This window comes from Ursus maritimus, unplaced genomic scaffold (genome assembly GCF_017311325.1).
Source record: "Ursus maritimus isolate PB19 unplaced genomic scaffold, ASM1731132v1 scaffold_26, whole genome shotgun sequence".
NCBI classification, from domain to species: domain Eukaryota; kingdom Metazoa; phylum Chordata; class Mammalia; order Carnivora; family Ursidae; genus Ursus; species Ursus maritimus.
In genome coordinates, this window is record NW_024425119.1 from 34,686,274 (window position 1) to 34,700,358 (window position 14,085).

A 14,085-nucleotide genomic window follows, 5' to 3' on the forward strand; every position below is an offset into this window, starting at 1 on the left:
TCAAACTGGAAAGGAAAACCACTATGAATATTATGAAATATGAGTTATATGAGTTAGTCCTTAGACAACTATAGGAGGAGAGGAGGAAGAAGTCCAAAAAGGATCAGAAAAAATAACCATGCCTGGTGGTATTATCAGGTCAGAGCTGGCAGGATGGTGGGCATGTCCAGCTACTAGAGTGGAAGTACAAAGAGGTTTGGTGGAATATTCAAGGGAAGGTTATTGGCTCTTGGGACTATTGCCTCGTATGGAATATGCATGTACGTTTCCTCCCTATCTACTAGCTGCAATATGTAATATTTTTTTAAAATATGTAATATCTCATCTCCTGATCCATTCCTATTGTTCTCCCCCATACCAAGTGCTTTGTAAATATCACTAACACACAGTAACTGCTATGTAAATATCTACTGAATAAGTTAAATAGACATTCATGAAGATTATTAATTTAAGTCTGATAATATCAAGTATTGACAAAGATGTGAAACAACTGGAATTCTCAACTACCCTCAGAAAACAGGTATCTGCTAAACCCAAACCTATGCATACACTGAGATTCAACTCTGTCTACGTATCCAAAAGATCTGCATACATATGCTCGCCCAAAAAACACACGTGGGAAATGTTCTTAACAGCATTATTTGTTAAGTCTCAAAGTGAAAACAATCCCAAATGCTTATCAACTGGAGAATAACCATCTAAATCATATTTGCTTATTCATAAGTTATACAATTGTATATTCCTACTAGACCACAATGACAATCTACAATTACAACATGAATCTCACAGATGTAATATTGTGACTCTCAAATTATCTAAGTTCGATTTATATAAAGTTCAAAGGCAGGCATATTTGATGTCTGACTAGGGGTTACCCTTGTGGGGGAATAGTGACTACAATAGGGTACACGGGGATTTCTAGGGTGCTGATATCCTTGGTTTGGGTGCTGACTACATAGGTGTGCTCACTTTGGAAAATTCACCGAACTGTACCTTTGATTTGAAATTTTGCTGGATATATTTCCATAAAAGTTTACTTAAAAAAAAAAAAAACACCAGTCCAAATTGATTTCTCTTATACTACAGTATAACTTGCTTCAGTAGATCTTGTTTCAGATTGTTCAGTGTGTTATCAGCCTCATATACTATTTGGGTTTTTAGCTCCTTGAAGAAAGATAATTATTGGGATAAGTCATAATAAGCAAAATACATCGAGCCTCTATGTAATAGGCCCTAATGCCAACCACCTTACCTACATTCCATTTAACCCTAAAAAATGTCCTCCTTAGGTAGTCACTGTTTTTATCCCAAGAAAACAAAATCTTAGAAATATTCATTTTCCAAAACTCTATGAACTCAAACCTAGGCATTCCGCTACCACAATGTTTACCCCTAACCACAAGATCTAGGATAAACTTAATATGTATATCACAGCAGGCTTAAGAATAATGATCTCTCTCCAAATTCTTCTGGTAAATGAAAGTTTACACTTCTCCTGTTGAAATTAAGATTATATTCCCTTATGTGAGACTAATGTAAAACCAGTTTATGCACCATCCATCTGTAGTTTGTAATCCTAGTACTCCAGATTAACTTCTTGACTTATTGCCCAAACTCAATTGATCTCAAAAGCTTCCATCATGACTTTTCTCAACTTTACTCTCTTAACAATAAAGCTCTTGATAGGATGTTCTCTTGTATATCTTTTCCTTCCATCTCCAAATGCCATCTTATCTTTTGACCAAAAATAGTCCCATCAATACCTCTCCTGGCTGCTTCTACTCCACAATTTGTGTTATAACTATAAATATGTGAATAACTGAATGGTCCCTAAATCATGACCCTTAAGAAGAGCCCCCTCTTGAACTCCCCATCTTTAGTCTGTCATTTTCAATGTGTTTATGAGAATTACCTAATCATCTTCCTAAAACACAGCTTTCACATCCACTCCAAAAAATTTAATGGTTAATATATATTCAGAATTTTTAAATTTTAAAAAATCTTTTAAGCATGATCCTTATTAATCCTCCTTGATATGGCCCCAAGTCATAACTTTTTCAAGTTATTTAAATTTCAGTTAACATACAGTGTAATATTAATTTCAGGTGTAGAATTTAGTGATTCAACACTTAGAACACCCGGCACTCATCACAAGTGTCCTCCTTAATTCCCATCACCTATTTAACCCACTCCCCACCCACCTCCCCTCTGGTAACCATCCACTTGTTTTTTATAGTTAAGAGTCTGTTTCTTGGTTTTCCTCTTTCTCCCTCCACCCCCCATGTTCATTTGTTTTCTTAAATTCCCCGAGTGAAATCATACGGTATTTGTCTTTCTCTGACTGTCCAAGTCATATTTCTAAACTTACGCTCACCCCGTTTCTCTCACAAACCAATCTGGCCTCTGGTTTTGCTAGGGAATGGTCTTCCACCCCAAGTTCTCTCCACCAAGGCCAATACATTCTCCTACACAAATCCTTTCAAGTTCCTGCAACTGAAAGCATACTTTTTCTGACTTCCCATGCCATGTTTCTTGTGTGTATATTTAATTTCCCCTGAACTGTGAGTCCTTTGAGAGGAACACGTCATTCTTCAGTTTTCTACAATTCCTAGCCCAGTGCCTGATATAGATAGGCTCTTAATGATCTCAAATGGATCGATTTTTTTTTTTGGCAGTTCAGTGGCCACCATCACCTTCATAGTTACTTTCAAAGTCTGAGTTTCCCCAGGTCACAACTGCAAAATATCAAAAGTTCAGAAAATCAAAAGTAGTTCAGAACTGTCTTAGAGGACCACTTTGGAACTCAGTTAACTGGTAAAGAATTTATGTGGTTTACCAAAAACTTTGCAATATTTCATTTAATTCTCACAAGGATATGTATATCATGATGTATGAGACTTAATACAAAGGTCATATTACATTTTGATGTGATAAAGTACCTTCCTAAACATATCCTTCTAGATTTAGGATTGAGGCAAATTGGTGCAGGAATTTAAGAATCTTTTAAGAACAGTCTTTTCTCAACTTTATTCTCCTGACAACCAGGAAGCAGATGGTACCTATGAAGATAAATTAGGTAATTCCAATCTCAACTGTAGTTTGAGGTTTTAGACAGGTTGCTAAACTGTTATGCCTCACAGAAAACTATGAAGATCTAAGTCACAGTCTCTAAAAACTCTCTCTGAGAGGTGGCAAGGTGATTCAATGGAGTACCAACAAAATTTCTTAAAAGAATTTTATATGTGTTTATCTAAAATAAGCTTTACCATATGGATTTATATACTGACCTGACATATAACATACTTAAGGTATCCTGACGGAGATCGTTACTCTGCCATTTCACTTTATGTACCAACTGCTATTCATACATGCCCACATAGGAAGATAAATGGATTATATGTACAGATTCAATACTCTAATGAGTGACAAACTTTTTTAGTTTTAGGCTCAGAGTTTTGCTGGTTGTGTCCAAATTATCAAAAAGGCTCATAAAGATGAATTGCTAATTTTTCCATTACAAAAAGAGGCTTGCTCCAAATTCTAATACTTTAAGAAATAGACCCATAATTTGTCCTTTAGAGGAGACACTTAAGAGTGGATGAGACAGCAATGGGTTTTCGGAAACTACTTCTTCTTAGAACATTTTTAAACATTTGGAAGTGTTTCTAGTATTATGTGATTTTGTTAAATATATCAACTATCAAAACTTTCAAATGTGTATTTTTAAAGTTTTGAAGCAAAAATTTTGATCTTTCAAAGTTTCATTGAGTTTTAACACTTTGTTAAAACATATATAAAGTTGTACAACACCAAAAAAAACAAATAATCTGATTAAAAATGGGCAGAACTGAATAGACATTTTTCCAAAGATGACACAGATGACCAAAAGGCACAAAAAACTATGTTTGCTATCACTAATCATCAGGGAAATGCAAATAAAAATCACAAGAAGAGATCACCTTACATTTAGCAAAACGACCAGTATCAAGAAGACAAGTAGTAAGTGTTGGCAAGGACATGGAGAAAAAGGAACTCTCCTGCACTGATGGTGGGAATGTAAACTGATGTAGCCACTGTGGAAAACAGTCTAGAGGGTCCTCAAAAACTTAAAGAAACCTACCATATGATATGGTTATTCCACCACTGATATTTATTCCTCCCCAACATGAAAACACTAATTTGAAAGGCTATATGCACTATCTTGGTTGTAGAATTATTTACAATAACCAATATATAGAAGCAAACTAAGTGTCCTTGATAGATGAATGGATAAGGAGGTGGTATATATACTCAATGGAATATTAGTCATAAAAAGGATGAGATCTTGCCATTTGTGACAACATGGAGGGACCCAGAGGGTATCATGCTAAGTGAAATAAGGCAAGGACAAACAGGATTTCACTTATATGTGGAAACTTAAAAGCAACACTAAAACAGAAACAAACCTATAAATATAGAGGACAAACTGGTGGTTGCCTGTGGAGGGAGGGGCAAAATGGGTGAACGGAAGTGGGTATAGGCTTCCAGTTATGGAATGAATAAGTCACGGGAATGATAAGTACAGAGTAGGGAACAAAGTCAATAGTATTATGATAGCATTATATGGTGACTAATGGTAGCTACACTAGTGGCGAGCATAGCATAGTGTATAGAGCTGTAGAATCATGTTGTACACCTGAAATTAATGTAACATTGTGTGTCAACTCTACAGCAAGAAAGAAAATTACAAACCTGAAAATACATAATTCATTCTAGTAATTTTCAAGAACTGAATGACATCATGGAAAATGGAAATTTGTCACAGAAGTTTCCATAATTTTTTTTGCATTACTGGCAACTGGATTTAAAAATCAGTTACTAACCTCCAACAGGAACACCCAGTGATAAAGTTTTCTATATGGAGGTATGTATTTTCACGTGGTAATTTTTTCAGCTATGGAAGCTACAGAAATGACAAATTGGGATAAACCAGATTTTTAAACTGCTTTGACAGTGTTGAACCAAGATTTTCAAAACTAATGAAACGCTATCCTTTTTTTTACAGTTTTTAATATTTTTTTTACTTTTTATAATAATTTTTTATTATGTTAGTCACCATACAGTATATCCTTGCCACCCTACCTTTTTAAAGTGCTTAGTTAAGTGCACTCCTTAGTCCCCATCATCCCACTACTTTTTAAAAATGAGATTACTACACAGTTCAGTAAATTATTCATTAAAAAATATTTCTTATTCTAATTCATGTATGTTTCATAAATCACTTATATATTAGCTTGTAATATCTAAATATAAAAAGGGGATGTGATCAAAACATGTTACAGAGAAAGGTTATCTATGATCAAAAGATTAGAAATCAACTACCTAGAAAATGTCAAAGAGACTATAAGATTAATACCAAAGTCTTTGTTGTTCCTGTGATTACATAGGAACTAAAACGGTTTTCTTCCTAGTGACAGAAAAATTAGGGTATCTAAATGAATATTAACAATGCCTGTATGTCCTAAACAGGCTCATCATCGAGCGCAGAGATACCGCAGAATACTGAGAATATGTGGTTCTAAAACATCTAAAAATCTATTTCCAGAGATTCTTAAACATTCTCAGGCATTATGTCTGGGAAAAGAGAATTACCATAGAAACGTGTCCATTTTAATATAGATGTATAAAGAAAAACATGGCATATAGCCATTTCATGTTGAGTTGTTTTAGTCTTAACATTCTAACTTCATTCAATAGAACACACTTACAAGTCTCTTATGATCTCATCAGTATATTATCTACTTAAAATTTTCCTAGGTTTTACATTTCAGACCTGCAAGGCCCATTGGTATCTCCAAAATTATTTTCATACCATCCTATATCTTGGTCCATGTTCTTTTTGGTGAGACATGAAATCCACCTACATAAAGGAGGAAAATGCTGCAATTATGCAAAAAACTATTCTAGCACAGGGACTTAGGACACCACTCATCTCTTGCCAGGTTATAACGGAATAGATTCGACTAGTTTAGGCTTTCTAGAAAAATCTACTGGCAGAATTATTGTGTTGTTAAGTACCATCCTCATTACTAATTCCTGGATAATTACAACCTATTAAGGTCTTAGTATTATGAGTCCTCAACATATAGTTGCTGAAATCAGAAAGGAATCCCATTCTGCATTCTGATCTACTTAGTACATTCATCACTTAACTGGTAACTTCTCGTACATGGGGATTGTGCCTGATTTGTCCAGCGCACAATGCCTAACTTGTAGGGGATGCTCATCTTTGGGAGAAGTCAATGAATGTACTGTAGAAAGAGTAACAAATAAATGGAAACATTCGTTCAATACTTACTAATAAGGTACGGGAAACTATGATAAATGAGGAATAAAATAGATTTCAAGCGTTTACCATGGGTATGTAGAACTTTTCCAGATTTAAGAAAACAACTTATTACTATAAATAGTTTTACTGAGTTCTACACTCCACAAAGAATTGACAGTTTCTTGAAATCATTTCCCCACACATTACCTCTCCCCCGACTGCTCCTGGCCTTATGGAGCAACAGAGGCAGTAACAAGTTTCTTCCTGAGTGCATTTCGTCCTCAGTGAGAGCTACACTGGAAGGAGCCTCCCAACCCGAGTTCAGACCTTCAATGTTCTTCTGTTACACAAAACGGTGAAGGTGACAAACCAGATTTACTGGGTGTGTGCTGCTACCACATGCTCATTGCTAAAAGCGTTTCTGTTTGTTGTATTCCATCATATCGTATTAGAGGTTTAGTATAGCGCCTGTGTATACACATTTTAAAAAGAAACACTTTGGGGGAAAGCACTAGAATCTAGAAGATTCGAGTATCAAGCTTTCATTTTTTAAAATGAATTTTCTCATTTGTGGAAGAAAGAAAACAATCCTTAATGGAAAAAATATGCCCTTTAGTTCTCTGGGATCATCATTCATCCCAGAACACAATGGAATACACATTTTCTTACCAAACAAGATTGCATTCTAGGTAGAGAATAAAAGCACTCGGGAAAAATGAATCAGCTAAATGAGACTTACTGAGAAAATAGAGAAATTATTATAAATTTACTTAAAGAGCATTTGCTAGAACAGTTTGATTACATGTGTAATGTTCCTTAGTATATATGAGAAGAGAAGAGAAGAGAAAAATAAAACTTTTACTCACCTTTTAAAGACGATCTGGGTCATGAACTTTTACCTTACCAATAAGTAAGTTTACATCATAGATTTTTATTGTTTATAAGACATAAATTTTTCTAGTATTTAAAATTGATAGCTAAACAATAGATCTTATGTTTTTAAACACCAATGTTAGTTTCTAATGGATTTAAAATAACAATATCTTAAATACTCAAATTACGAAAACGTACACTATTTAGCAATTAAATGTTTAATAAGAAATTAATAGTTTGTTAATTTAAGAAAAACAGCACCAAGAGAAAGGAGGCATTCATTACAACACAGGATCTGTTCAGGGACTTAAAACATTTTAGGTATTGATCCAAGTAGTAAAAATACAACATACATATGAATTATGCAAAGCACAAAGCCACAACACAGGTCATTAATAAGCAAAGGTTAAAATACAGTCATTTCACATTGACTAATCACAAAAATACAGTCATTAAATTAACAGACACAGGTTAAGGTTTGTTTCCTTAATCATGCTTATAAATTATTACAATACAAGATTTTCCACAAGATGGAGAAAATTTAAATGTATATTTACAACTTTCTTCCTAGTTACATTTTAATGATTTAACACTTACAATTCTGCTTTAAAATGAAATGTTTGAGATTTCCTGTTATCCATATATGTATATGTATACATATACACACGCATTTGTAATTTTCTAACCTAGTGAGTAGGAGCTGCTGAAATTAAAGTTACCCTTGAAAAAATATTAATCTGATATGTTAATAAGAGGTATTCTGAAGTTTGGCTAATATGTAGCAACACAAAGAGGTAAAAGGTTATATCTAGTTTTAACAACAACAAAAGAAACTTCAGATCCCTTAAACCCTTTTAATATAAAAGGCTAATTTAAGGAATAAAATTCTTCATATAATAAAAGAAATCCAGGCACTTTAAGATATATGTACTTTATACCTATAAAAAGTGAATAAATAAGTTCACAAAAACTCTGATATAAACATTGTGAGTTTTAAAACTTCACCTTCAATTTATGAAAAAAAAGAAAGATATTACAGTTCCTCACTAGTGCAAAGACTGAATTAGTCAATGAGGCATGTAGTAAACAATGAAGAATGTGTACTTTTGTGTTACTATTTTGCAACTGTGGTTATTTTCTTGGTTATTGGTTTTTGTGAGGTTGAAAAAGTTATCTATGCACAGAACTTTACCGAACATTCAGGTTTTTTTCACTTATAATATCATTTACACACAAAGAGCATGACATGAATATATTGGAGTATAATACTAGATACCTTCCAACACCTTATATAAACATTGCGTGACAGTGCACACCTCAAACTTACACATTACATACCAAGTATATCTCAAAACTGGAAAAAAAATTGTCTAAATACCCTAGTGAATAGGTAGAGAAGGCTGATAAACCTTGTAAGAGGTCTTAAAATATTAATCGAAAACATCTAAAATTGACCCCAAATGAATATTGGTAATTCTAATAGTCTATAACTTTAAGTACATTTTATGCTAAATTTAAAAAGCCTCATGATGTTTACTAGGTAGAACAGGGGGCAGCAAACTTCCCAAAAAGGCCAAATATAGTAAATATTTCAGGCTTTCAGGGCCAGTCTCTATTTCAATAATTGTAGTACCAAAAGCAGCCATAGATAATACCAAAAAAAAAAAAAAAAAAAAAAAAAAAAAAAAGTGGATGGCTGTGTTCCAATGAAACTTATTTACAAAAATAGGTAATAGGCCAGATTTGGTCCATGGGCCATAGTCTGCTGACCCCTGAAATAGGAAATATGATCAAAACAATTTTAGGTATTTTGATATCTAGCACAAATGTTTACTGTTTTGTGAATTAATGAATTGATGAATGAGTAGGAAAATAAAACTTTTATGCTCGGAAACAAATGCCATTACAATTTAATCTTCTAATTAAGTGGTCAGGAGCCTGCTTTCCTAATTAGGATAAAACTCCAAGAAAGCAATCCTTAGTCTTATTAAGAACTAGGTTTGCAAACTAAAGCCAAAAAAAATGAAAGACAATGTAACAGATCTAGTAAAGAGAAAGTGAATTTTCGGTGAAAAAAAGCTAACAAAAAAAGGCTTTTTATAGTTGAGTTCCTACATTATTTCAAATCTCTCCAAATAGACTAGAAACTCCATAGGAGTAAGAGATGGGTCTTTTTTTTTTTTTTTCTCTGTAGCACAGTGCCTAGGATATACATGGTCAATATTTTATTAAGTAAATATGTGAATGCTTTCCTTGGCAAAATATGTTTTTGTTAGTTCCAACAAAGTGATGCACCAATTTAAGATCCTCCTATAAAGTTACAATTTCCTTGTGTTTTATATCAGTCACACTGACTACAGAGAAGCATTTCAGCCTGAACTAGAACTTGACTTACTCATCAAACAGCATGAGTTTGAAATTTAGGTTTACATCACAATGTAAGGCTTTGACTTGGGAAAAGCAAACCAAGTGCAGGCATCCGGGTTGGTTATAAAGCCAGAGTGATAATTATTTTCCAAATAAAGAACTGTATAACTTTATAAATTATAAATAAATACACTTATCCGTTTCTCACCTGGAAAAAGTGTACTTGGTTGTTTAGGATTTAAAATATCAAAAGTGACCAAAATGCTAATTTCAACGTATTTATATATTAATTATTCTTCAAAGCCTGGATATTTGAAATATACTAAATAAATCAGTCATGAACAATACTAAAGAATTTTGTCTATGGCTCCAAAAAAAATAAATTAAAACATCCCCAAAACACAGTAACTCCACACAGTGAAGAAATATTCATAAAAATTACTATATAAATATTTTTCCATGATGTAACAAACTGTAAACAATTCACTTTAAATTTCTCTATCTTTTAATATTTTCACATTTCCAAACAAAATACTACATTTAACAATGATTAAAAAAAAAGTTTTAAAGAATGTTATTTGCTTTTGGATCAGTTACCAGACATTGACAGACAAAAGCCACATACAGTTACACACTTAAACAAGACACAGCCTTAATTTGCCATTGTAACAAGCACAATGTTAACATTATATACAAATGTATATGGTCAAACATTTACAATTAGAGGACAAGCCAAAGATGTACTGGAGGAAAATATTTCCCTTAGAATAGTGCTATGGTTCAAATTACTTATAAAAAATAAATACATATAAAACTATTATATATATTATAGTACTTGAAATTGAATGGATTCTTCTTTCAAACTATCAAATTTAATACCACAAGCCAAGAAGGCCAGTAATCTGCTTAAAATTAAAAATCAGAAGATACAGCATGTACCACAATTGATAAACAAGCAATTAAAGGGGGCACAGTAAAACAAAACAAAACAGACAAAAATAAGAATACTATCGTACCGATTTCCATGGTCCCCGATGCCATGTCACATCATCAGGGCAAGCATGCACATGACATTGTACCACACTAGGTGGCTTGTTTAAGATTTCACAGTTTTGCTCTTGTGACATTTGGCCATTGGGAAATTGACACATTACGAATCTTGACTTTATTCCTCCTCCACATGTTTGTGTACACTAAAAATAAGAAAATTCAAAAGCTATGTGGTTTTAAAGACAATATTATATTTCTTTATTCAATGTTTAATACATAAGTATTAATGCTAGAATTTTCTTCCTGGGTAAAAAAAAAAGTTTTAGTTCTGTAATTAAAAAAAAAAAAAAGAACCTAGACAAATTTTTGAGAATTAGTACCATAACATGTTTCAGTAAGATATCAACGATCTGTAGGATAGACAAAACTGATTTACGTAAGTAATAAGTATTAACTAATTTATAGGGGCGCCTGGGTGGCGCAGTCGTTAAGCATCTGCCTTCGGCTCAGGGCGTGATCCCAGCGTTCTGGGATCGAGCCCCACATCAGGCTCTTCCGCTATGAGCCTGCTTCTTGCTCTCCCACTCCCCCTGCTTGTGTTCCCTCTCTCACTGGCTGTCTCTATCTCTGTCGAATAAATAAATAAAATCTTTAAAAAAAAAAAAAAAAAACTAATTTATGATAGCCTATCAATAGATTAGTGGGTAACGATGAAAGCTAGTAAGATAGACCTAAATTTATAAAGAAGGAAAGATGTTCAGTATGTGTCACATGAAAGCAGCAGGTGGCAAAGCAGCCTGTGTAATATGAATCTAATTGTGGAATCCACATAAGACTAAAGTCTGGAAGGAAATGTATCAAAAGTTAAAAATCCTTATCTCTTCATAATTTTTCTTTTTCTTTTTTTTTAAAGATTTTATTTATTTATTCGACAGAGATAGAGACAGCCAGCGAGAGAGGGAACACAAGCAGAGGGAGTGGGAGAGGAAGAAGCAGGCTCATAGTGGAGGAGCCTGATGTGGGGCTCGATCCCAGAACACCGGGATCACGCCCTGAGCCGAAGGCAGACACTTAGCGACTGCGCCACCCAGGGGCCCCTCTTCATAATTTTTCTTATCATTTCAATTTTTACAATGAGCGTGTCTAAACTCAGGAGTAAAAATGCCATTTTCATTTCGGAAATTGTAAAAGAACATTTTTAAAATGTACTTGGTATTTATTAGCACCTGGTCAGAAGTGGTCAGAAGTGTAAAATATATACTAAAAATCATTAGACAAAAATATTTGACTAATTAGTTGATTTTATTCATCCAAAGCCAATATAAATCTTTCTTATTCTTTCTCATACATAATATAGGTGGAATTAGTATTCATGAGAACTACTTTAAAAATTATCTTCATATCCCCAGTGTCTAGAAGAATGCCAGGACAGGAAGTGCTCGATAACTGACAACTATCTGCTTAGAAAATCCACCACATGAATGGCTCGGTAATAGGGTATCAGCATGGCTATATATTAATCTAATTTTCTATCTTTATATCAACCAAATTTTCTAAGAAAACAATAATATACTAATTTTAGAGAGGCATTAGTGGTTCACACACATACTGGTTAGCATATTAGACTCTGTTAAAAAAAATCTGGAGTATTTCCTATCACATAGGAGTGATTTATACCAAGACGGTCTATCAAAAGAACAAGATTTTCCTAAACATAAAACCTTTCTGTGTAGTATTGTGACGTAAGATTATCCCACAGTAACGGTGTGAAGTATTTAACTTTCAGTCTTCAGAGATTCACCATCTCCACACGTTTAGAAAACAGTATGACTTACTTCTCCCCAGCTTCCATAGCTCCACCGCGGACAGGGACCGGAGTCGCAGTGCTTGGCCTCTGGGGGCCTGGAGGCTGCATCACAGTAACTGGCGCTCCGTCCGTCTTCATCCTGGCAGACCACAACTCTGTGCTGAACACCTCCAGCACAGCTGCTGGAGCACTGACGAGGATAAAACACACACTGTGAATGCCACATCATGAAGTTACACAGCGAAAAAAAAAAAAAAAACAACAGTGTCTGGACTCAGACTCAAAATCCCCCTCACCAGCATAATCTGAGTCGAGAAAAATCTGCCAAAAACATGAGTGTATTGGAATGTGTTGTATAGTAAAGTTTGCAAGAGCCAGTGCAGCCCTGTCCTAAGTGTTAAGTAGAAAAGAAAAAAAAAAAAAAAATGAAGTCACTTAACTTTGATATTGTTTTTCTGTCTCAACTTTCATGTAAAATAAGAGCTACAATTGTACCTTTTATAGTTTCATGGTTTTACACCCACTTACTGCACTATTACAATAATTTCTAGGTTTTTTTTTCATAAACATTTACAGTCTTAACCTCTTAAAAAATTCTTTTGTTTTTGTTCTAATGGACTCTAATCAGATTGTTTTTAAGTGCATTCCTCTGTAATCATAATATCACATTAGTGTATAGTTCAATTAGAACTCTGGGGACTTGTCAACTGCATCAAAAATCACTTAATCCTTTTAAGATTTAAACTATTGATCTTCAGATAAATTTAGCATTAAAAGTATTTGATGTCATTACATACATATCTGTTAAAAGGCTATAATATAACAAAGTTACAGAATTAATATAACTCAATAAAGACGACTTACTGATCCCCATGGTCCTGTTCTCCATTGGTTTCCTTTGATTGACGGATGGACCCCCTGATTTTGATTATCTTCTGGTTTGTGAGTTAATGGAAAATTCCTGCCTGGAAAATGGCTGGGCTGCTCAGAGGAACTTGGAAAGTGACTGTACATGGGTGGGCAGGCTGCCAGGTTACATTCTTGTTCTATCAAAGGGCGAACTGCAGGGTCACAGTAATTCTCATTAATTGGCTGATGGTAGTTGATGCATAAAACTTGTCGTGTTGTTTTTCCATGGCCACAGGAAGCTGAACACTGATCACAAATTTCGCCAACATTTAAAATGTAATAAATTACATTATTATACTAAATATGAATTATATTTAAACTTTTCATTTTGTTTATTTTTTCTCATAAAAATACTTACAGGTGACCAATTCCCAGTTTGCCACTCCCCACAAGGGTTAAAACAAACAGATATTTCAGCAGGTCGGGGTAAATGGGCACAATAGGATTCATCGGCTATTCCATCGTAAGCGTCACGACAGCTTACATAGCGGGCTTGATTACCTCGCCCACAAGACACAGAACACTTTAAAAAGAAAAAAAAGAAAGATTATACCAAAGTGTTATACAGTACCTCTCTCTGGTAGCTTTTGCTCAAATTTCTAAAACATGAATTTTCTTGAAAAAAAATTTTAAATGGTATCACTTGGTTTCACTTCTGAGTCAAATAAAGACAGGGCTATGAATACCCCACTCAGTTTAGATTATATATTTGCAACAAGAATAAGATACTACTCAACTTCTTGGAATACTGATTATTATTTGCTAAAAAGATACAGAAAACATTTTATGAGACGATCTTATTTTAAATAACTTCAAACATCTAACAGGGTTG

At 33.9% G+C, this 14,085-nt stretch overlaps 1 protein-coding gene across 1 annotated transcript in view; it reads right to left on the reverse strand.

Annotated features, from left to right (window-relative positions):
* ADAMTS20 (ADAM metallopeptidase with thrombospondin type 1 motif 20) overlaps positions 1 to 14,085 on the reverse strand; it is a 167,558-nt gene that overhangs the window by 56,221 nt on the left and 97,252 nt on the right. The window contains exons 25-28 of the mRNA XM_008704712.2: positions 13,612 to 13,776; positions 13,209 to 13,499; positions 12,373 to 12,534; positions 10,564 to 10,740 (exon numbers count right to left, since the gene is read on the reverse strand). Of these exons, the coding sequence (XP_008702934.2) occupies positions 10,564 to 10,740; positions 12,373 to 12,534; positions 13,209 to 13,499; positions 13,612 to 13,776 (795 nt within the window). The remainder of the gene's footprint in view (positions 1 to 10,563; positions 10,741 to 12,372; positions 12,535 to 13,208; positions 13,500 to 13,611; positions 13,777 to 14,085) is intronic.